This window comes from Delphinus delphis, chromosome 4, assembly GCF_949987515.2.
Source record: "Delphinus delphis chromosome 4, mDelDel1.2, whole genome shotgun sequence".
Taxonomy (NCBI): Eukaryota; Metazoa; Chordata; class Mammalia; order Artiodactyla; family Delphinidae; genus Delphinus; species Delphinus delphis.
Window position 1 is genome coordinate 66,077,604 of NC_082686.1, and position 26,493 is coordinate 66,104,096.

Below are 26,493 nucleotides of genomic sequence, written 5' to 3' on the forward strand. Positions count from 1 at the left end.
CTAGAATTGACCCATACTTCCAAACTGTTCCACTAGCCTTTAAATATTTATGGTATTTTTCGAAATGGCTTTCTGTGGTGAAATGTCTGGAAAACATTGCTTATAGTACTTTCTTTTAGAGAGGAAGATAAATAATGCACATGAACATTATAAGGGTCTGAAGTCTTGCAACTAAAAGACCATTTAACCAAGCATATATATTAACATCACTCAGTACTCAGTTTGAGAAACATGGGTTTAGGCTCTGTATGTCTCTCCCTGTAGTTCTACTCTCCCCTGGAATTCAAGCAACAACAAGAGAATAGCAGCTACTATTTATTGAGCACTTACCTTACGTAAGGTACTTTGTACCATTATCTCCCTTGCTATACACACTATATACAGGTGCTGTTTTAATTTACACCTTGTGCGTTATCATTTGCTGTTGTGAGTTTTGCTTATGGTCCACACATTCATTTAGTAAAAAGTCACCTTTCTTTTCTGATCGTATGTATCAGCAGAGTTCACTCACAGTATTTCCTCACAAAGCATTTAAGATAAAAGCCAGATATTCTTCACTTTATCACCCCTTCTTCCTTTACGTACCCAACTATAGCTAACGGTGAGCGTCTCCCACCCCCACCACCGCCTCCCTCCTCTCCCTGCAGTCTTCCCCAACACTACTTTCCTTCTTCCTATTTACTCCATGCATTTCTAAACAAGAAACTGTTTTAGGACAGTTCCATGCCTTGAACACCCTTGGCCTTAGAATCCTTTGTCTCTCCCCCAAAGAGAATGTCATGACTTTCTGAATATGGCTGTTGTCACATGTAAATCCACAGACTGGTAATGTAGACACACACACACACACACACACGCACACACGCGCGCGCACACACACACACACACACACACACACACACACACACACACACACGCTCGCTTCACCAACCTGGTTAGAGAGAAGACTTTCCTGGAGTTAAACAGATCATTGGGGAATGAGGAGGTCTTTGCACTCCAGGCCACTGTAATGTGAGTAATTATGGTCACTAAATGACAATGCTATTTACCCTAGGCCAAATAATGACAGCATTACTTAGAAAAATAACCCAATCACCAACTCAAATATAGCCCCCGGGGAGGCACCCAGCTTGCTCTCTAATTCACACAGCAATTCAATGAAACAACTTAGGCAAGAAATGAAGAGCCTTCTGTTTGATCAGATGTGTAAAGGGAATCTAGAGGGAAAATGCAATTACCTAAGCTGTCAAATGACCAACATAGCAGGGTTAATAATCCTCAAGCGTTGGTTGTTCTTACAGGATTTCATATCACCTTCATGGTTTCTTTATTTTTATGTAAAAAAAGAGAAAGCCTAGATAGGGCATATAACAAACAAAAAAATACAGTTTCTTATTATCATCCAGGTTATATTATACCCGTTCTTTTACAGAAAACAAAGAAAAACACAAAGACTCTTTTCCAGTTGTATTTCTCAGAGAGAAAACCGTTAACTTTTTAACTGCCCTTTAAACGATACGGCCCACAGACAGCTTAGAAAATTTTATTAAGAAATAAGTCTGCAGTGAGTACTGAATTTATTTTACCCAACATTTAGCAAAGACTTGAATGTCTGGCCTCTGCTCAAAACACTTCCCAATCCCATTCTCCCTTCTAGTCCCATCCCCCAGGAAAGGAAATTGAGAAATCCCAAACAAACTCATACCTGAAGTGGATATCCTTGTGCTGGGGTTTTCTCTGATCATTAGCCAGCCCTTGATGCCACGCAGAAAATTACTCTTTTGTTCAACATGATACAGACACCAATTAATGCATAAAGTGAAAGGCTTTACCCTTAAAATAAAGAGCTAAACTAGGAAGTCTGCTCCTCTGCATGTGGCTGCTGGCAAGGCCAAGGCCACACGGGCTAAGAAATGAAAGAAAATGCCAAGGACAGAAGACTAGAGGAGGGGTAGGGGGGACAAAGCACAAATGAACAGATTCCTGAAAGATCCTAAGGACTCTGAGGAGAAGCCAGGTGAATTTCCAGCTTCTGATGTAGACCTCCGTCTGCTCCAATTAATTGTAGCATTGTAATCACAGCATAGGGTGAAGACCCAAGGATGGGAACGCCCTTGGAAAAGTGAAGCTGACCGTTCTGAGCATTTGTGAATTCTGCCACCATTCCCAAGAAGGTTTTGTGAGCTGGGTTGGGCCCCCCAGAAGCCACACCTGGGTCCTCCTGATAGGGACCCTGACAATGACGGGAACTCTGGTATGTCTGAGTCTGGGCTCAGTGCAGGCATCTGGAATTCTGCTTCAAAGGTTGTAGCTGCTCTAATAGGAATTCCACACTAGTGTGTCAATTTCACATTAAAATCTAGATGAGCCAGGTATCGTGGTGAGTCATCAGGAATTTTAAGTTCTCCATCCATTTTATTTTTCTCTGTTGCAACTGTTACGCCGTAAACTTGAGTCCTTTACCAAAATGGAAAATATGTCTATTTAGCATGACCCTAACAAAAACTAGTAGGACGTGCTAGCCACAGAATTTGAGAAGAAAAACATACTTCTTATTTTTGGAATGAGGTAGGGAATGAATGAATGAATGAATGACACATTAAGTTAACAAGCAAACTTCACAACCACAAAAATAAGCACTGATCTATATCACTAGGCTCAGAAAGAAATCAGGACATTATAACAGAAGTTAAATACCAAACTAGATTAAACACAACAATCAAATTAAGGGAAATTTAATAACATATATGCTTCTCTTCTTTAGTTTCCACAGGAATTTGTTTTTGTGAGGGGAGTGTATTTGTGAGGGGAGTGTATTGTAGTCTATAAGTAGATGGTCACATTCTCCAAGTAGTGAAACTTAAGTCAGTTAAGTAGTAAAATTTATGGGTGTCTCTGTGTATATAGTCTACCCTGGAGCACAGCCAATTGGAATTCAATTCTGACACTGTATAAGTGGCCTTATTAGGAAAGCCACAGACAGCACTGGGCTGGCCCCCCAATTCAGAACCAAAGGTCAGCAGAGTTTAGCATACTGGGATTGTCTAGTGGGATTCAGGAACTAGAGTGCAGTTGAGGTACCAAGCATTAAACAGGACTAAAACATCTGCACTGGCCTCTGCTTCCTTACTGCATTCACCCTCTCAAGTCACTTGATTTAACCACTGAGGTCAAGGCCAAAGAGTAGTGCCTTCAGCTGTAACAAGAGCCCTGAACTGATTTAGAGAGAAGGCATGGGGACCAGGGCAGGAACTTCATCAATTCCTGTTGAGGAAACCCAGGATCCTGGTCATGGGCCAGGCAACATGGTGAGAAGGCAAGAAGAGTTCTGGAAAACAAAATAGGGTCCATGCAACGCTTTCAGACAATGATCTTTGTAAGCTGTTTCAATACTGCATCATTATTTTGAAAAGAAAACGTGAACATTTACAAAGGTCAGAAGAAAGTTTTGTTTTTGTTTTTTTGTAAGTTCAGTAAAAGCTCAAGTTGCACGTTTTGGAATCTTGGGTTGTCTTCTTTTTTAAAAAAAGATTCCTTGCTCAATCCCAAGAAGACCCAGCATCCTTCATTTCTTGCCCAGAGTTGTAGATTAGCTGCTTTCTAAAGTGGAAAAATCAAGTGATTCCTTTCTGTAGAATAGACAGCAACTGGGATTTCTGGGCATGAAGACTGTTCGGGTGCCACGTGATGTACCGTTTATATTTCATTCAACGCACACAGGAGAAAGCAAGGGACACAAAATGCCTCCTGCTTTTACTCGTTCTCTGTTCCCATTCCTGGGCCAGTTTCTCTTTCAAACTGCTCCTCCTTGGGCCGTCAATTAAGACAAGAGCTAATCAAATATCTTAACTCCATTAAGTAGAATACTTTGACAATCCAACCTAAAATGCCTGCCTCCTTTTATATGGATAGGATTTCAGAGCTGGGTTTGAGAGCTCCCCTACTCTAACCCCCATATTTTGCAGATGAGGGGCCCAGTGACTTGCCCAAATTCACTCCACCAAGGCTCATTACCTGGGTGTCACTGTCTGTCCTGGGTTCCCTCCAGCCCATCTCTGGCCAATAAATGGAGGCTTGTTGGAAGCTGGCTCACATCACGGAATCTCTGTAAACTCAGCCACAGCTGCAGCCAGCACTGCTGATATTTTCTCAACTCTGAACCTCTCAAGACAGCTGAATCCTGACGGTCTCATAAATTCAGTCACCTGCTTCTTACATGTGAGGCTCATGCCAGTCCCCTGAGACAGTTTAAGGCTAACTAAGAAAACGGGGGCGAGGGGGCAGGGAATGAGTGAAGAGAGGCAACCCAAGTCAGAGCTGCAGAACTGTGCAGACTGTGCTGAAAAGGCTCACTGCCAAGCAGACACTGTCTAGACTTTAACCGGCCTCTCCAGAGCGGGGTGTGGGGAGGAGGGGGAGTAAGGCCAGAAAGCTTGCTTGCTTTTTATTCAGCTAATGCAAACACATGACACAACCTCTGACAGGCTCCAGGCTGGGAGTTCACTCTGTCTAAGACGTTTCTTCCTCGGCGCTGGAATTCAGCTGTGGGCTGAGGGAAGTTGTGCTAATCCAGCAATCCGGGGGAAGCTAGGAATGCTTTTCTCAATTCCTGGGGAATCATAGTTCCCAAACTAAATTGAGTTGGGCAAGAGCCAAAAGTAGCACATTTTTGGTTGTAAAAGGACAGATTTTTTAAAATTTCCATTTGTATCATCTTAGGTAATCCATGAGGAAAATCCACAAACATACAGAACTGGCTTTTGGTGGAAGCCTGTTGTGAAAGCTTTCTAAGACTCTGAATGATATCAATTTACAAAATGTACAGAGGAGAAATGGCCACCATAGTCAAATAAGCATCTTATATCTGAGAGAAAATGTTGGGTCTGGGAAGCTCTGCACATCAGTTAGAAAAAAGGTGGTTCTCCCCCTGGGTGGGCAGACAAGGCCCAGGATAGGGCACAGAGACTGGTAAGCAGAGTGCAGGATGGAGTCAGCCCAGTTGGCTCCCTTCGCCAGCCACTTTTGTGCAGTCGACAGTCTGAACAACCATACCCAGACACTTAGCTGGAGTCTTAGAGCTGTCTTGAAGTTTGGTCTTATTCAATGTGGAATCGCTGTGAATACATCTGAAGGACAAAGAAATTGTTTTAAAGCAGCTCCTGAGTCACTGACCATTATGAGGCAAGTGCTCTGGTGGAACAACTATACTGTACTTCAATGTGGGTCAAAGAAGCACTTGGACCCGAACCAAGTTGAGGCCATGCCCATGTCGATGTGGCCAGAATGACCATTACCAGGCCTCAAGTATTGATCCAGGCACTTGCAGCTGACAGAGCATGAAGAGTTAAATGACAGAGCCTGTGCAGTTGTTTTTGAGTCCACATAACCTAGAGAGAAAAGGTCTTTGCTTTGTTTTCAAAGTCACTTTCAGAAATAAGACTCAGTGGACCTTAAGCACACTTGAACACAGAGTATTTGCCTTCCTTGAGAGTTGGAAGTCCTGGGTTTGTATCCTGGCTTTACGATTTACTAGGTGACTGATTTAGGGTAACTAACAATCTTCTGAGCCATGGTTTCTTCACTGATAAATGAAGATTATAGTAACAGCATCATCATGTTGTGAGAGTTAGATAAGGCTCTTTCCCTCTCCCTGCTGTTGTCTGGCTAACACCACTCATATTTGGGGCTCAGCTTGGGGGCACACCCTCTGTGAGGCCTTCTCGCAACCCCCAGTGCTGGGTTACGTTGTCAGCCCTGTCCTAGCACTTACCATGCTGGGTCACTCCGCCCTGTGTGCCTCCCCCAGTGGACTGCAAGCTCCTTGGGGACAGGTCTGTGTCTTAGTCACCAGCATTAACTCAGTGCCTGACAGAGAACAGGAAACCTTTCCTTCCTTGAGTTTACTTGGAGAACTGTTACTTTGGCCCAGATGGTGAAGCAAAATAATGCATCAAGATTTTGTGCAGCTTTCTCTCTGCATGAAATGTGAACCTGGTGCTCTGTGTATGTTTTGGCAGCTCCGAAAATGCAGCCCAAACACTCCACGATGACCTCTTTGTTATGGTGGAGGAAGGAGATGAGAAAGAAAAGGAAAGACAAGAAGGCAGAGGGAAAAGATGAAGAGAGCAACGCAGGGAGCAATAAAGAGACCAGGCTCTGGGGCCTGGGAATTGGTGGCCACGTGAGGCTGCAGTCAGGGCTGGCTGCCAGACACAGCAGCAGAGGACTCAAGTTTGTGTGCAAAACACCCGAAGCACTGCCTTGGTTCCCAAACGGACAAATCAGCCTGCTCCAGGGATACTTCCTACCCTGTCTTTGAGAGAAGGTATTTCTTTTTCTTTTTATTATTATTTTTTTTTGCGGTACGCGGGCCTCTCACTGTTGTGGCCTCTCCCATTGCGGAGCACAGGCTCCGGACGCGCAGGCTCAGTGGCCATCCGCGGCACGCGGGATCCTCCTGGACCGGGGCACAAACCCGCATCCCCTGCATTGGCAGGCGGACTCTCAACCACTGCGCCACCAGGGAAGCCCGGTATTTATTTTTCAAACAGTGAAAGCAAAGGGTTCTATTCCTTTGCCTGATCATTATTTTCTAAACCCCAAATTGAGTATTTGTGGCACGGGGACAGGCTGTGCTACGGGGACTACAGCAAGAATATGCAAATGACAAATCCCACAAAAAATCCAAGATATCTGGTGGCCACCTCCATGTGTAAGAAGGGTGGACACAGGAGAAAAGCTGAATCTGGAAAAATTCCAGAGGAGTTTTATCACCTCTCTTTTCTGCCTTTTCTCACTCTTCTTCCCTTTCCAGTTCTCTGCCTTGTTCACTCAGTCTTCAGGGAAAACCTATGCTGGCTTACAACATGCATTGCCTGTGCAAGGAAGGTGCTCAATGAGTCCTTAACTCTTTTCCCCGAGGAATGACAGAGCTGTGGCTTCACAGAGGAAATGCTGGAAGTTTGAAGGCAAGATTGGCTAAGTAGAGGCAAGGGTTCTGATATGAATTCTGGGCGTCAAAGCATCCACTGAAATAAATATTCTAGTTGTCTTTTAAAAGGTGATCCTTAATCACTGGAGAGAATAAAGGAAGCAAGGGGAGTTCTGCCAGCCATGAGCACATGCGAGTGTGCAAACACACACACACATACACACACACCATAGCTTTTGGAGCTCTTCCAATAAGTAGAGATGCCACAAGCTTGATAATAATAGCTAACATTTACTGTACTCTGTGTGCCAAACCACTCTTCTAATTGCTTTACATGGAATAGCTTACTTGATTCTCACAACTAACTTACGGGGTAAATACTCCATATTAAGCCCATTTTATAGATGAGGAAACAGACCCAGAGAGGTTAAGTAGCTTCCCCAAGTTCACAGGGCTAATAAGGGCTACGCTAGGATTTACACTCAGGTAATGTAGCTTCAAGGCCTGAGTGCTAAACCATTACGCTATACTTCCTCTCAACGATAAATCAGTGAACAGAACAATCTGAGCCAGTGCACAGGTTGTACAAATACAGACAATGCCTAGTGAATGTTAATGTGTAAACTGAGAATTCTCTTGTTGAAATCATTAGAGTTAAAAACAGTCTTTATCAGTGCCCAGTAGGGACTCTTAAGATGCACTTTTTTTTTGCAAGTGTTTGGTGTTGACTGTGTGCTATGAGGAGAAGAGGCTTTTTTATTATCTAATTGGATTGACAGGCAAGAGAGACGTCTAGCCATTATTCATTTTACAAATGAAGAAAGTAAGCTCAGGGAGGTAAAGTAATTTGCTCATGGTTTCACAGCTCGACAAGGCCAGAATTCAAACCTATTCATTACCCCAAAGCCCTTGCTCTTAACTGAGGCTGCAAGTCAGAGATATTAATTAGGTGGCTTTAAAAAGGTAACATTAGCAAGAAAGGGAAAGAGCAGAACTTCTAAATCAAGGACTCTTTCACTATGTTCTTCTTAATAATAAGAAAGTTCTGTAACAGGGTCCATGTAAAAGGTAAGACTTGGAAACACCCAGATATGAGAACAAGAGAAGAGAATGAAGAAAGGAACTCAGTAGAAGGCTTGAGTGACATGAAAACAAGAAATAAGAGAAAAGCGCTAGCACTCCAGGAACAGACACAATTTCAGATGAAGTTCCACACAAAAAGCTGCCACCTACTGGACAGACTGGTCAAGTGGTCGAGGTGAACAGCCTGAAAATGGCCCCAGCAGCTCCCTTGGAGCCTCTCAAATTCTGAGAAGGCATCCATCCCACAGCTGCATTTCAGGGATTTCTGCACCAGCAGCAAGAGGTGAGGAAGGGGGTGGTAATTTCTGTGAATGCCAAAGATTTGGCCCCCTAACGGCCAGGTCCATTTGAGCTGTACAGTAGCTATGGTGGTAGCAGCTACTTCAGAATAGGGACCAATATGGTACTGCTTTTAGTTCCACACTATTCTTAATAGCAGTATATGTGCAGAGTGATTGGTATAACTGGCACTGCTGTAGATCAATAAATTACATTCATTTACTATCACTGAGGGACACAATGACAGACTGTGGAATAAGACAAATTTTGCCTCAGACACAGGATTTTAAATCCTGAATACGATAAAAAGTAGTAAAAGACATTTTCCCTACCTCAAGCCAATATCCCATGCCACACATATGTATAAACCGGGCCTGCAACATATCATGCTTTTGCCATGTGTCACATGACTTGTTTTGGCAACAGCTTAGTTGGTCACAAATAGTGTCTGGGATTATACAGGAAACATTTTAAAGGTCATAAATTCAGACAATCCTGGGAATAGCTTACTAGTGATGGCTTCCAAATGAGCATATAAAAAGTCTGCAAAGAGATTACATGGAAATCCTCCAACCACAGCAGAAAATGCAGATTTACAGGATATATTTTGTACTCCAACTACCCAGAGAGCTTTCCATTTAGCAGTTTCTTGCCAGGCGGCTGCTAATGCAGAAGCTGTTATCTATGACAGCAGCAGCTCTTAGAGCCTTAGCAAGAACAACTATTCACTCCAGCAGAAGAGCCAAGAAAATTCTCATATTTTTGTTAATGGCCAGTATTAGAGAGTTTGGCTTACGGGTTTAAGGTGTTCGAACTCATCTAGAGAACTTAGAAGCTTGAGCCAGGAACAAACTGCTGTTTTCTCGACATTTTCATCCATTTGCTACCCTAGTTCCATCACCTATTACCCCATGTTGTTGTTGTTTCACATAGTCCCAAACTCTGCCTTCTAATCATCTTAATTCTGGCTAAAGATATACCAATGTCTGTCAAATTGGACTGACTTTTCCAGCAGAAAAGGCAAATGTCTTTTATCTCACACACACAGTAACTGCTAGCGGCTGTCTACAGCATTGCTGAGAAGGATTTTCTAACCTCCTCCAGGCTCAGAAGGAAGAATTCTGATTGATTAGTAAGGTCTGCCATGGGTAAGGGAGAGGGTAGTGGTGACATGCACACCATGTTTGTTCCATCTCTGCAGGCGATTTATCATAGTGTTGGGGGGCACTAATTTTCATTGCTTACAGTGTCTAGTAGGCATATCACATACATCTGTTAATTGACTTTGATAATTTCTCTGAAAGGAGGGATGAAGGGCTAGTTTATCTTTAGGTGGTAGAATTATGGGCAACTTTATTCGTTGTTCTAGTTTTTTCTATATTCTCTGAGCTTTTTATGAACATATTTAACTTCCATATTTTATCAGAAAATAACACTTTCTTATTTAAATAAAATAGCATATATTAGAAGGATAAATTCCTCTCGAAAAAGGTGAGATGTCACAAGAATCCTCATGATGGATTTTAAGACATTTTGTCATACTTCTCTATAAATTGTTACATAGTTGTGAGGATAGGCATTGGAGTGGGGGGGTGTTCTGCTTTTTTATTTAAATGATCATCATTTGTCGGAGCCTTACATTTTTTGTAAACATAACTTTTAGTGGCATATATTGCTGTTAACTCTTAACTCTTTTCCTCTTGTTAGGTAGGTAGTAGGCTTTAAGTTTTTAGCTTTCCTAATGTGATAGGCGTCTTATGTAGAGTCCCTTTAAAAGTAATAATGAATGACCAGGGCAAAGCGGTCAAACAGAATTAACTGAGTTTCTTTCCTTGATTTGGTTTCTCAGCGTAGATTATATGGAGCCCTGAAATATCCATCAGCAAAACAGTCAAGTCAGCTACACAAAGTCTGCTAAAATGAATTCATGTCAATAAAGACTGTATTTAACTGTGTTTGCTATGTTTTTGTAGCTAACAAGGAAAACAATTGTCTACTGCAAGCACTGTTAACTACAAGTTAAAAATGCTTAAAATAATATCCAAAGTGCAAGTCTCATATGGAGAGGGTTCATTTACCTTTTCATGAATTATTAAAGGTTCATTATTGTTAAATCATGAATTAAAAGCTCGCCAAATGTTAGTAGGGACAGACATCAAGAGACTGGACTAATTAAATGATAATCAATGATCATCAGGTGATGAAACGTAACTTCGATCATATCTATACCTCACTTTTTTTCATGTTAACTGTTTCCACACACCCTGAGTTCATAGCCTCCGTACTGTACCAACTCCCTCAGTCTTGATTGGGTGGTGGCTACATGGGTATATTCACATGTGAAAGTTCATCAAACTATACATTAAAGATTTGTGCATTGTACTAATGTAAAATAACTTTAAAAATCAGGGGAAGTCCTTGTTAATGTAAAAAAAAGCAATAATAATAATGAAGATAGTTGTTCATCATGCAGTTATAATATTATACAGTATAGCTGCCAGTTTAAATCTAACGGCTCACCATTAGATTGTAAGCAACCTGAGGGCAGAGACCATGTCTTGCTATGACTCTGACATAGCTATGCTTGCTATGACATCCATGACTCTGCCCTGTGTAGGGCATGCTCAGCCTACATCAGGGAATACTGACTGATGGGCACCATGAAGTGAAGGCCTGTGCTGTTAATGACTCACTCCTGGAGAAAGCACCCCATGCCAAAGTCCCAAGTGACAGAAGATGGAACCTTAGAGAAAAGTATGCATTTGACCTACAGGACATCAGTCACATAGCTTACAAAATGAACCCATCTAAGTGTAAGTTGTTTTTCAGTCCTATAATATCTGGCGTCCTTAAGCTAATACTATTTGTGGCTACTAGAAATTTCTGTCTGGATGTCCATTTATTTGAAAAGGAGCAGGAAAAAGACACCATGATGTTTTCAATCCTCCATGTGTGACCACTGGCATTTACAGCTCATCCTTTCCCTGTTCTCCTGGAAACATGTGTCTTCCTGCCTCACTGACTTTGAAGACTTTATTTTCTTCTTTGCGACATTACATTCATAGCAGCCCATGCCCCCACCTCACAGCTCTTCCCAAACTCATTCTTCTGAGCCTGAGAATGGACTCCTGCTTTCCATTACCCAATCCAGAGATGTCTATGGGAATTGTGACATGTCCTTTCTAAAGACATTTTCAACATCCAGGGCCTCAATTTGCAGGGTGCTTGTCCATCTGTTCTGGCTATTCAGCAGAGTCACTGCCATGTTTTAACATCCCAATTTCTAACAATGGTCTCCAGAATCACAGCCAGGAGTTTATTTGCCAAAGGATAAACAAACAAGAGATAGTGGTTAATGTACAAGATGGATATTAAAATCCTAGTTTTTTCTGTAGCTTCAAGAAGCAGTCAGAGGATGTGGGGAAAATCAAGGCAAAATGGGAAAATCACACTCTAGGCCTTCCTGAATCCACTATTAGAATAATTCTAAAGAATAAAGAGGAGACCCCACATCTGCCAATAATACCCCTGGTGGTTGCTTAACTGTATGTTGATAATAGGGTATAAATGAGGTTATGAAACCTGGCTTCAGAGGGACAATGCCCTAAGAATCTTCTTGCCTATCTGTATAATTGTTACTGTTCTTGCTGCTATTATCTTAAATGATGCGCTCACAGTTCATAGGTTAAATATTCCCTTACTGGAATGAGTGTTCTGATTTGTGAATCAGTCTCCTGTACTTGTGACTTATCGTGATGAATTTATAGACCTGGAATGTTGGAAATCAGAGTGCCAGCAGAGATAACCACCAACGGAGAGTGGAGTGTGCTTGGGCACTTGCCAAGGCTGCCTTTTGGTGTTAAAATAGACTCATACCCACCACCTCCCGAGACTCAAGGGCACATGTCAACCTTTCCCAGCCTCCACTATCCACACCTCGCAGTGAACTGCAGTAATTCTCAATGGGAGGGGGATGGGTGAAGGAAGAGTGAGCAGGCCCACCTAGCCCCCTCCCAAAAGATTCTGAAACAAGGTAGCTTGCTCTGCCGCTGCAACCCCCCATTCCTTGTCCATTGCAGATACTAATATATGCTCATCAAGAGATATGTGCCAACACCCCGTTTCAAGCAGACTCTAAAGAGTACATGGCTGTGAGCTCAAGTGGATGGGATGGAATTTTGATGGAGGCTGCCTGAAGTATTAAGACAAAAAGAAAGAAAAAGAGGAAGCAGTCAAAAAATCAACCCTGAGGTGCCAAGAGACCATGAAAAACATTAAAAATATAACACTTTCCTTAATGAGATTTGTTAATAGTTTCTTGAATCTAACCAAACAGGATTTATAGACTGGCACTAATAATGACGACAACCACCTTTTCTCAAGCTAGGGACACCTGATTCTAGAGGTCTACTACTATTCCAAAGACTTGGCTTCTTCAACTATCAGCATAATTTGTTGTGCAATCACATACTTTAAAAATATGCTGAATTGAATCCTTGTGCTTGTATTAAATCAAAAAGCACCAAGAAAACTAAGTTTGTTTTTTAAATTTCATTTTAAAAGTTCAACAATATTTGTACGATTTCAGCCCTAAAGTCTACTAAAGTGGATTCATGTCAATAAAAACAGTCAATACCATTACTTGGCTTTGTTTGCTATATGTTGTTGCAGCTAACAAGGAAAAAAATTCCACTGCAAAAGCACCATTAACTACACGATAAAATGCTGAAAGTAATATCCAAATTGCTAGGGCTAATCTACCTTTTCATTTATTATTATTAAAACACTGATTAAAAACTTGCCAAATGTTACCAGGGTCAGATACCAAGAGATTGTATTGATAAAAAAAATAATCCTTAATAATCTGGAGTCATGAAATGAAAGCTACATCATACCTACTCCTCACATACCCTGAGTTCACAACCTTCTTTCTGCACCACTTCCTCCGTTTTCATGCCTCAGCACTTCTTGATTTTGCCTCTTTCCCCACGATTTTGCCTTGGGAATTCTGTGAGAGTACTTTCTGCTCTTCCACCTCAAGCAGGAAATTGCTGCTGGGGGAACTTCCTATGAGGGCTAAGCTTTTCCCTGCAATGCACTGGGGGTGGGGGGTGGGGGGGTGTATAGTACAAACAGCTTGGGAGAATAGATCCCAGACCTTGGGCTACAGAGCCTTGTGGTGAGTGAACCTATGGCATCCTCACTCCTCAAATGTGCATTCCAGTTCACAGAGCGATTTCACACACTAGCTGGCAATTCCTAAACCTGCAGTAAAACAAACCAGGGATTCACCTCGTCCATCAATGGACTACAGCAGCCTTTTGAGGGCAACAGCAGGGATGGAAGGCTGTTTCTCAGCCAGGACTAAATCAGCCAGTGAAGGATCCTCCCTCAAACTCAAACCCTGGAGAACAAAATGCATTAGAAGCAGATCTGGAGTTCAAGATGAGCTCCACCAGTGGAAGGAGCTGGGTTCAGATCCTTCCTAAGAACTAGCTGTGAGACCTTGGGCAGGTTACCTAGTCTCCGGAACCTGTTTCTTCCTCTGTAAATTGTGGATAACAAAACTGACCCTACAAGGTTCTGGGAAGCTTTAAAAGAAATGAGGCATGCAGCCCAACCAATGTCTGCTATATGAGAAGTACATAGCAAATATGAAGTCCTTGTGTGAGACAGTGGTTAAGGGCCTGGGGTGCGATGCCTGACTGTGTTCAAATCCCACTCCTACCATTTAACAACTTAGGACACTAGGTAAATTACATGACCTTTCTGACTTAGTGTCCCCATCACTCAAATGGAGTTTTATTACAACACAAAGTAGATATCCAAAAAACATTAGCTATTTTTATTTCATTGTGAGTAAAAACAGCACGTGTTTCCAGATCAACCAAAAGTGTGGTAGTGAATTAAATGAGAGTTCAGTATAATGTGTATTTTTTTTTTTTAATCGTGAAGACCTTGCAGGCTTTTATGACTTTTCTGGGCAGTCAAGCTGTGATGCTAAGGGTGGGGCTAAACTGTAATATGAAGAAAAAAAATTCAAAGAGGGAGAATAACCACCCACCAGGGAGCTATTTCTTTTGTAATGTACATTCCATTTCTTCTCCCTCATGCTTTTTAATTCCTTCCACATTTCCTGCCATAATTATCAAATGTTTGGTTTCTGACCTCACTTTTCTGGAGACTAGAGCCCAGGGAATTTAGAATTGTTTATTTTCTGTCCATAAACCTTTGAGTTAATGGAGGGGCTTGTGAGCGAAGGGTTTGTTGGTTTGTTTGTAGTGTCTCAGGAAGGTCACTGGAGTTGAAAAGAAAACATTACCCAAAAGGCGCTGAAATACTTTGACTGGAAACGCAGAGCCCTCAAAGAGCAGAGCAATGGATCACTCATACTTGCGCAACGCCAGTTTAAGAAAAAAATTGAGATTTTAAAAGGCCGTTATTTGGCTCTGATAATAACGCAAAATCCGAGGGCACTTTACAAAAAAAGAAAGAAAAAACCCCAGAGAATCATCATTTTGCTTTATAAAAGAAAAAAAAATATCCCGCCCTAAAGGAAGAGTCTCTTGAGATCCCCCGACCCCCCTCCCCCAGGAGACAGACTCGGAAGGGAAAAGTCTCCAACTATTCTCAATTTCCTCTTAAGTGAAGGAAAGAACTCAGGCGCCTTTTTGAACTCGGCTCCGGCTCTTGTGGCCGCCTGCATCCCAATCGGCCCTGCTCGTCCTCTCTCCCCCTCCCCACTCTCCCTCCATATTAGCCGCGGGGGGGTTCCCGCTGACGGCCCAAACTACTTTTCCCGATTTTTAGGTTTAAGTTTCGTAAGCAGCATTTCTGCTCCGAGCGCCCCCCTCACCCGGCAGATGGAAACTCCCAGTCCTACCCGGGGAGAGCATCCCCTGGACGCACGCACCGCCCGCGCGACGCGCAGACCCCAGTGGCCCCGGCGCCTGAGTTCGGACCTCCTCAGAGGCTCACCTACCTCGGCGTGGACCCAGGCGACCGCCACCAGCGCGAGCGCGAGCCAGCGTGTCCACATCTGCGGAAAAGACAAGAGCGAGAGTGAAGGCACCGGGCCCCGTGTCGACCCCGGAAACTTCCTCGTGCCTCGGAGGCTCGCTCCCTCCGCCCGGCCACCCTCGGCCGCCCAGAGGGTTCGGGCCAGTGCGCTCGGCTCCGCGTAGCGAACCCCGCTCTCACCATGGTCCCGTTCCGGTCTCCGGAGGGCGCGGGGGCAGGCGGCTGCAGCGAGCTCTAAGGGAAGGTGGGAGCTTCGCCGATCGCCAGCCTCAGAGGAAATCCGACCTGGCCTCGCCGCCCCTTAAGACCCCTCCTTCCCCGACAGCCTGCCCCCCAGCTCCTCCCCATTCTCCTCCCCCTTCTGCAGCAGCGGCCCCCGCGGCTCAGGGTTCCGCTCCCTCCTCCCAGCCCCTCGCTACGTCCTGGAGCCCGCGAGCGTCCTGGCGCCGCCGAACCCCTTTCCCGAAACCCAGGCCCCTAGTTTAGCCCCCAGGACGTGGAAGCCGAGGCACAGAGGGGGTGGTCCTGGGGGACACTGCAACAAAGGCGGAGGGGGTGTGGGTGTGGGAGCCGAAACCCCACCCCCGGGAGGGGCCGCTGGCTTGCTGCAGCTCGGGCAGGCTGCGAGTGCGGGCTGCGGCAGTGGCCAGGTGGGGCGGTAATGCTGGGGGCCCTGGCTCGCCCTGGGGCGGGAACCTGGGGGGAAAGGCCCTGCGGCGTGGGGAGCTGAAGTCGCCCCCTACGGCTGATAGAGGGCCAGAGGTGCAGAGGGACCCCCGCAGCTCCGGGTCCAGGGCATCACTGTCGCCAGAGCGCGAGGAAGGGGGCGCGGGGCCCAGAAGACCAGCCAGCCTGAGGAAAGCTGCTTTGGGTTCAACTGTGGATTTCCTGGGGAGGGGGGTGGGAGGCGGAGGCCATCCTCCTCTGCTGAGAAGATCCTGATTCCAGCGTTTGCCTGCAGCCTCATCCCGTCCTTCCCTCAAGCCCAGGAGCGACCGGGGTCCCCTGCTCTCCTCTTCCCAGCTTCACCTGTGTCCCTACTCCCACCTCGGTCATCCCGGGCACCCTCTATGTTCATACTTCACATCTCCACCAACTTCTTCCCAGAGGTCCTCAAATGCGTGATGCGTCTTTGACAGCGTTGACTCCGCAAACTGCTCCCACTGTAGCTTTTTTCCTACTGTGCGTCCGGTGTCCCTGGTGCGGAGAGCAAACCAACTTGACACCTCAGATTTAATGTGCCCAAGGCTGAGACCCACTTCCCACCAGTTCCGGGCCTGCTCATCTACCTCCCTCAAAAACGTTATCTCTACTTCTCAGACCCCAGTTGTGACCGTATCCTGACAGTTTTTCCTTCGAGATCTTCTGTTCATCCTTTCACCCCCATCACATTTCCACTTCCCTAGGCCAGACCTTCATCCTCTTTCACTTAGGAATTATAGAAACCACCTCTGGTTCCCTCCAGCTCCAAGTTCGCCCCCACCAGTCTCCACTGCAGCGCACTGCCATATTATCTCTACATAAACACGGTCTTCCTCGTGCTCTTCCCCTGCTCAGAAACTTAAGCACTCTTCCCACGTCAAATCCAAAAGCCTTTCTTGTAAGTCATCCATCTAACCTTACTTAAGCTACTTATATGTCCTCTGCTCACATCAGGCCATCTTCTCATTGTCCTCTGAATTTGTCACATTCACTCTTTTACCATGGTTTATTGAGTGCCGACGGTTGTGGTCTTAGGGGGCTTCAAATAACACCCATATCGCCCATACAAGTTCACAATCCATTGAGATAGCTGCAGGAGTCAGACTGGTGGAAAGCAAAATGTCAGCCTGTCCCTGGTAAAAACTGGAATGGTGGCAGTGGCTTTAGATCTGCAGGGACAAGGACCTGCTTGTACTTCACCACAGAATTGAACATACCCCACCAGCCACAAACAGAGTTGGAAAGTCTGCTTGTATAAAACTGACTGCAGTTTTACAGTTTCTGGAAAAGCAGAAAAGAAAAGCATGCTTCCTGGGGCAGGCCTGCTTCCCAAAATTGAGGGGTCAGAGGGACACATCCCTAGTTCCTCCTTCAAGCTTCCCAGTCAGAAAATGCACTCCTGCTTCCTCGTTATGGAAGTAAGAGAAGTAGGGAATAGGCATTCCCCCACCAGCTACCTGTCCCAATCTCTGTGCTGGGACTGAAGGGCACTATGTTGTACAAGTTTTGCTTCTGCCCTGTAAGAACTCACAATACTTTTCATCCCTGGCCCATGCACTGCACCCTCTCAGAATCTGGCATGGTCTCCTCTCTTCCTTCTTCCTTTTGTCTATTCAAATTCTGTCTTTTTAAAAAAATTTTCAGGATCCAAGCAAAGTTTCATTGCTTTTCTGGTACCTTTTCTGGCAATAACTTGGCATAGTGGAAAGCACATGAGGTTTGAGGTCAAATGAACCTGGCTTTCAATCTTGTTGCCACCTTTTACTGGCTGTGTGACTTTGTCAGATTACTGAAGCTCTCTGAACCTAGGTTTCTGCATCTGACAATAATGCCTTGCCAAGGCATTGACAATGCCTTGTCAATATCTTGACAATACCTTAAATATGGTATCTTATAGAAAGTGCCAGGCAGGTAGCAGCCCTTCATAAATGGTAGCCATTATTATTTCATTAATCTGCTTTGCATCTGAATTGCAGTCGGTATTATATGCCAGGTACTAACCACAAGAGCCAGGTCTTTTTTATTTAATTATCACAACAAACTGAAAAGTATTTTTTTATTGTGTCCACTTTCCAAGTAAGGAAACTGAAGCTCAGAAAAATTGGGGTACTTTTCCGAGGTTAATAGTTGATTACATAGACTTACAACTTGGCATCTTATTGCATATTGTTATATGGTGTCTGACACTTGTTCATAATAGTTGTTAGTCTTGATTCTTCAGCCAGATTTTGAGTTGCTGAGGGCATAAACATTGTTTTTCATGTCTTCATTCTCTCCACATCTCGAGCACAATTGATCAATTTGATTATATCAAAATTAAAGATTCCTGTTAAACAAGGGCACCACAGAAAAATGATAGATTAGAAGGAGATGTGTAATATCTAAAATGGACATAACTGCAATATATATGTGACCCCTGCAAATCAATAAGAAAAAGACAGGAAACTCAGTAGAAAAATGGTCAAAGGGTATGAACAGGCAGTTTCTCAAAAAAAGGAATCCTGAATGGCCAACAAGTAGAGAAAAGATGTTCACAGTCACTGGCATTATTTAAACTACACAACAACCCTATAAAATCAGTATTATTTTATTACCTCCATTTTACAGGTAAGGAAACTTAGACACAGAGAGTTTAAGTAACTTGTCCAAAGTTACATAAGAAATGGTAAATATTACTTTACACTTATTACAGTGGCAAAAATTAGAGAGTTGGACAATGCCAAATGTTAGTATGTGCATAGTGTAGTCTTTCTGGTATACTGTAGTGATTAAGAGCATGGGTTTAGGAACCAGGTTACCTTGGTTCAAATTTGCCTTGGTAGTAAATCTTGGCTTTATTACTTACTGAGTAACCTTGGGCAAGTTACTTACCTCTGGTCTCAGTTTCCTCATTTGTAAAATGGGGATAATAATAATAGTAACTCCATAGGATTGTTCTGCAGATTATATGTGTTAATATATGTAAATTACTTAGAACAGTGCCTGGTACATAAGCTTATAATTAATGTGTGCTGCTAGGGGAATAATTCAATGGAAGGACCTTGCAGATACTGATGATAATTCTGTGCTCCAGAGTATGGTTAACTTGACTCTCTATAATAAACACAAAACAAAACGAACCGACAACAATAACAACAAAACAAAGGAGTTGACAGCTGTATCAGTGATGAATTTTTTGGCTGCAGATGACAAAGAGGCCAACTTAAATTGCTTATGCAATTAAACAGAATTTATTCACCTAGTAGCTCCAGGGGTAAGTCTGGCTTCAGGAAAGCCTTCATCCGACCGCAAATAAGGTCAGCAAGGATCCTGTTTCTTGCCGTCTCTCCTCTTTACCTTCAGCAATCTTATTTCATCCCTGGGTTCCATATGGTGGCTTCTGAGAGTTCCAGTTTATGCTCTCAGGGTGGTAAACTGGTTTCAGTGCCAGCCTCATCACGCCCTTGGACTACCCCATCTGGGTGAGGGAGAGAGCCTCTTTTGGGAGCTGCTACAAAATCTTAGGGTTCACTTTTTAAAAAGGAAAGCATAAATTGAATTTCTTGACATCTCCATACCAGTCACTTTGATTGGAGGCTGGGCTGGGCTAATTTGAGCCAATGAAGACACACCCAAAAGAAAATAAGGGTAATGTTGACAGGAAAAGCAGGAATGAATGCTGGGACCAAGCCAAGAATGTCCGCTGCAGCAACGAATCACCAACCTACACTGTGAAACCAGTACTCTCCAAAGTTGGGGTGCAGGGTCCCCCGAGGGCATGGGAAAAAATATTGGAATGTCTATTTTTACTTATTTCCAATCTAAAAATAGAAATTAACTTTGTAAATATGTAGATAGACTCTGTTGCCCATATTTAGTCCCTATGTCAGACAGTCACGAGTTATGTCCTGTTGCCAAACACCATGAGGAAAGAGTGGGCCTTCTCCCCACAAAGGGATGATGGCATCGTTTCCTTTAACATATTGTGTTATACTGCAGTGTGCCCACTTAAATGGATTTACATATTATATGATCTAGTTTTAACTAAACTAGATTAAAAACATTTTAGGGGTCTTCCCTGGTGGCACAGTGGTTGAGAGTCTGCCTGCCGATGCAGGGGACACGGGTTCGTGCCCCGGTCCGGGAAGATCCCACATGCCGCAGAGCGGCTGGGCCGGTGAGCCATGGCTGCTGGGCCTGCGCATACGGGAGAGGCCACAACAGTGAGAGGCCCGCGTACCGCAAAACAAAAAAACATTTTAGGAACAGAACCATAAATTGAGGATAAACCTTCTTCCTATTAATAAGAAAAGGTCAGAGCTGACATGTTTCCTACTTCTGAAAAGAGCTCGCTGACTGACACATTAACAAGATAAAAACAAACGACTTAATTAGATCTGACAATGAGTCAAACACAAAAGTAACAATAAGACTATGTGAAACATGGATTCACATTCATTATTATTAGTGATATCCTCATGCTTAGTATGCTTTGAGTTATTTGTCAGGAATGTTGTACTTAGGATTACCAAGAACTTTAGAAACCAGGTATCTGGAACATAAAGACATTGAGACAGATACCTATCATTTTTTTGGGGGGGTGGGGTGACGTTCGAAGATATGCAGTACTCAATTCTGTACTTTAGAAAATTTCACTCAATTTGTTATTAAGTATTTAGAGACACTCTTTTAGGTTTCTTACATAATAGCAAAAGACATACCTTGAGGGGGAACAATTATCTTCCTGATCTAATCAGGAATAGTAGAAATAGTACATGGAAAACAATATAATAACAAGTTAAAATGCATATTTTGGTCAGCACACACCACTGGAATTGGCAAAAAAAATTCAAAAAGCCACACACACACACACACACACTCACTCCTGAAGATCAGCAGGAAAAACAAGTATTAGAGCAAATTACACCATCCATAGTTGCTATATAGTGATGAAAATATGGATGCCTCAAATGTTTCATTGCTTATTAAAGATTGGCTAGATTCTGTTTCAATAATGAAATCAACAAAGAACTGCTTTTTGTGTGTGAGCAACTACAGAAAGCTATAGTGCTGGAAAAGATACATTCTTAGTATTAAATGACTTCTTTAATGAAAGCAACATCTTCTGGAAGAACTGTGTATGTGAAGCCACAGAAGAGTGGCTGCTTTGAACAGAGTGGAAGAAGGATTCAGGGTAAGGTTCCGCGGCTACCCTCACAGGTGGAACCCTGTGCTGCACAATTCACAGATGAGATACTGCAGCAAAGAGACTGAGGCCAGCGCTGCATAGCATGCTGTAGAAAGTCACTGATGTGGTTTATTTTATAAATTAACATAGAGCAGAATATTTTAATATTTAGTAATGATATGGGAAATGACTATGAAAGCATTTTATACTACATTGAGGCTCACAGATTACCTTGGGGCAGAGGCCATAAATGTTGTCGAACTTGAAAACTCAAACCTTTGTCTGATATAAAGACAGCTGTTCTAGGATAGAAAGCCCAGAGATAAACCAACACACATATGGTCACCTTATCTTTGATAAAGGAGGCAGGAATGTACAGTGGAGAAAGGACAGCCTCTTCAATAAGTGGTGCTGGGAAAACTGGACAGCTACATGTAAAAGTATGAGATTAGATCACTCCCTAACACCATACACAAAAATAAGCTCAAAATGGATTAACGACCTAAATGTAAGGCCAGAAACTATCAAACTCTTAGAGGAAAACATAGGCAGAACACTCTATGACATAAATCACAGCAAGATCCTTTCTGACCCACCTCCTAGAGAAATGGAAATAAAAACAAAAATAAACAAATGGGACCTAATGAAACTTCAAAGCTTTTGCACAGCAAAGGAAACCATAAACAAGACCAAAAGACAACCCTCAGAATGGGAGAAAATATTTGCAAATGAAGCAACTGACAAAGGATTCATCTCCAAAATTCACAAGCAGCTCATGCAGCTCAATAACAAAAAAACAAACAACCCAATCCAAAAATGGGCAGAAGACCTAAACAGACATTTCTCCAAAGAAGATATACAGACTGCCAACAAACACATGAAAGAATGCTCAACATCATTAATCATTAGAGAAATGCAAATCAAAACTACAATGAGATACCATCTCACACCAGTCAGAATGGCCATCATCAAAAACTCTAGAAACAATAAATGCTGGAGAGGGTGTGGAGAAAAGGGAACCCTCTTGCACTGCTGGTGGGAATGTGAATTGGTACAGCCACTGTGGAGAACAGTATGGAGGTTCCTTAAAAAAGTATAAATAGAACTACCATATGACCCAGCAATCCCACTACTGGGCATATACCCTGAGAAAACCATAATTCAAGAAGAGTCATGTACCAAAATGTTCATTGCAGCTCTATTTACAACAGCCCGGAGATGGAAACAACCTAAGTGCCCATCAACATATGAATGGATAAAGAAGATGTGGCACATATATACAATGGAATATTACTCAGCCATAAGAAGAAACGAAATTGAGCTATTTGTAATGAGGTGGATAGACCTAGAGTCTGTCATACAGAGTGAAGTAAGTCAGAAAGAGAAAGACAAATACCGTATGCTAACACATATATATGGAATTTAAGAAAAAAAAAATGCCATGAAGAACCTAGGGGTAAGACAGGAATAAAGACACAGACCTACTAGAGAACGAACTTGAGGACATGGGGAGGGGGAAGGGTGAGCTGTGACAAAGCGAGAGAGAGGCATGGACATATATACACTACCAAACGTAAGGTAGATAGCTAGTGGGAAGCAGCCGCATAGCACAGGGAGATCAGCTCGGTGCTTTGTGACCGCCTGGAGGGGTGGGATAAGGAAGGTGGGAGGGAGGGAGACGCAAGAGGGAAAAGATATAGGAACATATGTATATGTATAACTGATTCACTTTGTTATAAAGCAGAAACTAACACACCATTGTAAAGCAATTATACCCCAATAAAGATGTTAAAAAAAAGACAGCTGTTCTAAATTTGTTGTCTTATTATGTGATAACAAGGCTACCTATCATGTAAATCATGTTAAAAGAAGAATCCACACACAATCTACCATTTCGTGGAAAATTTGTGATGCTAATAATGAGTGAGAAAGTAATTGCTCTTAAAAACAAACTTGTGGACTTCCCTGGTGGCGCAGTGGTTGAGAGTCCGCCTGCCGATGCAGGGGACACGGGTTCGTGCCCCGGTCCGGGAAGATCCCACGTGCCGCGGAGCGGCTGGGCGGGTGAGCCATGGCCGCTGAGCCTGTGCGTCCGGAGCCTGTGCTCCGCAACGGGAGAGGCCACAACAGTGAGAGGCCCGCGTACCACAAAAAAACAAAAACAAAAACAAACTTGTGCTATGGAGAAAATACTTTGAAATCGGGTATTTGGAAACGTTTCATTGTTAGGTGATTTTGTTGTCCCAAACAAAAAAGGTGTGGCACCATAAAAAAACTCTCATGTATGCACATTTAAAAAACTTTAAGCACTGACATACATACACTACCAAATGTAAAACAGATAGATACTGGGAAGCAGCCGCATAGCACAGGGAGATCAGCTCAGTGCTTTGTGACCACCTAGAGGGGTGGGTTAGGGAGGGTGGGAGGGAGACCCAAGAGGGAAGGGATATGGGAATATATGTATACATATAGCTGATTCACTTTGTTATACAGCAGAAACTAACACAACATTGTAAAGCAATTATATTCCAATAAAGATGTTTAAAAATAAATAAATAAATTTAACAAAATTTTCTAACCTGTTTAAAAAATCTCCCAGCAAAGAGTTTTAATAGTTTATCTACTCACTTGTGAAAAGTTTAAATATGTAAAAACTTTCAGTTAATTTGAAGAACAAATGATTTCTGGAGCAGATGGAAATTTACTAGCCAAATTTAGACAAAACTTTTGCATGATTGATTTATAACACTGTCATAATTTTGCGAGTGGGCCACTGATGCACATCTCCCATTTGATCTATGAACATTTGGAGTGTATGAGTCTGCTAGGGCTGCTGTAACAGAATACCACAAAGTGGGTGGCTTACCAAACAAAAATTTATTTTCTCACAGTTCTGGAGGCTAGAAGTGCAAGATCAAGGCACTGACAGGGTTGGTTTCCGGTGAGGTCTCTCTCCTTGGCTTGCAGATGGGCACCTCCTTGATGTGTCCTCACATGACACATCCTATTGGGACACCAGTCCTATTGGATTTGGACTCCACCCTTCTCACCTCTTTTAACCTTAATTACCTCCTTAAAGGCTCTATTTCCAAATACAGCCACATTGGGGGTTCAACATATAAGTTTTGGGTAAACACAATTTTGTCTATAAAAATGAGTTATCTTTTTCACCTCTCACAGTCATCAAACCAAATATCAAAATAAACTGGACTTAGGATCAGACCTTCAACTGTCTCTGTCACAAAACATTAAGCAAATATTTTCTAAATAAAATAAAAACACCACTCTCACTAAATTTATTATTATTCCAATGAGAGCATAAAGGTTTTTCAACCATTAATAAGTAAAATGATGTGTTTTTTAAATGTTGATTATTTTGTCTTTAACTCATCTTCTTATTTTATATTTTGTGTATGTTTTATAATGTATATATTTAGTCCATTGTTATTGCTGGAGGTATGTCACCATAAAGTTCGAAGACCGCTGCTACAGAAAACTAAATCTCACTCTCAAGCCAAAAGAACATTTCTAGAATTGAATGCAATATTTATTATTGTTAATCACGTTCATTGTGACATTAATCAAATCATTGTGACATTTTGTTTAATCATTGAGAGCACCTGTGACAAGACGCTTTCATCACCAACTTAGGGAAATATTACATATTTATGTGTTTATTTACATACACAGAACAATGTGTAATTTATATGTATGCCTATTCTACCCTGTCTAGAGGCGCTAGATTCACACAATCTTCTCCAAGTTAATTTCTGAAAATTCTGTGAATTGGTAGTATAAATTATCATATTGTGTTCACAAAACTATGATTTATGATAATCTATGTATCATGAGCTTGACAGGCCTATTCATTTGAAAAAATAAAGGAATTTATATCATGAAATCTCTGATATTAAGTACACATCTATTCCTTTTGCAGCCAGCATGCTTTCACCCCACTTCAGGTAACCATATTGCATATCCCTCTAGAATACCATTCCTCTTCCACTCTTCATCCTTGTGTTCTAGTCCACTCTAGAGCTAAAGCAATGATCTCTAGGGTAAGCTAATGCTTTTCATTCCCTTGGCCACAGTTCAGCAGTAGACATCTGACAGAAGTCAGACCAATAGGGCCAATGAGATCCAATTTCAAGATTTCTGTTCTACCCATCAGGGAAGGCTACTTTCTCTTCCACTGGCCAGGGTACAAGATGATGTGAGTTTGAAGCTGCAAGGGGCCGCTTCCTGGGACCTGAGATACCACCAATCGTAAAGAGACAGAGCTAAGAGATGGAGCCCAATAATATCATCAGAGCCTCAAACTGAGCTGTACCTGATTAGCCCCAGATTTTTTAGCTTTGTTGTCTGCTTGGTTTTGCTCAAGCCTCTTAGGTTGAGTTTTCTGATCATAATTGAAGAAAGTCCCAACTGATCATCAGCCCATAAATATAAGTACAGAGTGTTTAAAACAAAATAGTTAGCATATGCAAATGCAACAGTCCTTTAAACCTAATCTTTGTAAGAGGTGTGAAGTATCAAAGCTGGGAAAAGGAAATGGTTTTCGCAAACACTTGCAGAAGAGCAGATGTTCTGTCCACTGCACTAGGCTGCTTCCTCCGTGTTTTTCCCAGCTTGCTGCAGACATGGGGATGTGTATCATTTAAGATACCTTTAACACAAGTGATTAAACTCAACTTATACTAGCCTAAGACAAGAAGGAACTTATTGGCAAGAAATAAGGTCTCAGAGACTTGAATGGGACTTGTGGTAGGCTAAAAAAATGCTCCCCCCCCCGACTCCCACAAAGATTTATTTACTTCCTAATCTCTGGAACCTGCAAATGTTACCTTTTAGGCAAAAAAGTGAATATTACTTATAAGGCAAAGATGTGATTAAGTTGAAGATCTTGGGAGGAGGATCTTATCCTTGATTTTCCAGGTGGGCCCTAAATGCAATCGCATGCATTCTTGTAAGAGATAGGCAGAGGGATAGTCAACACAGACAAAGGAGAAGAGACACACAGAGAAGGCCATGGGAAGTGGAGATGGGAGATGGTACAGTCACAGGCCAAGGAACACCAGGGAATGCTGGCAGCTACCAGAAGCTGGAAGAGGCAAGGAACAGATTCTCCCCCCAGAGCCTGCAGAGGGAGCACTGCCCTGCCCACACCTTGATTTCAGACTTCTGGTCTCCAGAACTGGGAGAGAAGAAATTTCTGTTGTTTTGAGCCACCAAGGTTGTGGTAATTTTTTATGGTAGCCCCAGGAAATGAATACAGTATTCAATGCTATAAGTACTTGCTCGCTCTCTC

The 26,493-nt window shown here is 42.8% G+C and overlaps 1 protein-coding gene across 1 annotated transcript in view; it reads right to left on the reverse strand.

The window, feature by feature from the left end:
• Window positions 1–15,604, reverse strand: part of FSTL1 (follistatin like 1) — a 51,110-nt gene extending 35,506 nt beyond the window's left edge. Inside the window, exons 1-2 of the mRNA XM_060010721.1 lie at window positions 15,494–15,604; window positions 15,276–15,332 (exon numbers count right to left, since the gene is read on the reverse strand). Coding sequence (XP_059866704.1) covers window positions 15,276–15,332; window positions 15,494–15,496 — 60 coding nt within the window. The 5' untranslated portion in view covers window positions 15,497–15,604. The remainder of the gene's footprint in view (window positions 1–15,275; window positions 15,333–15,493) is intronic.
• Between the last annotated feature and the right edge of the window lie 10,889 nt (window positions 15,605–26,493).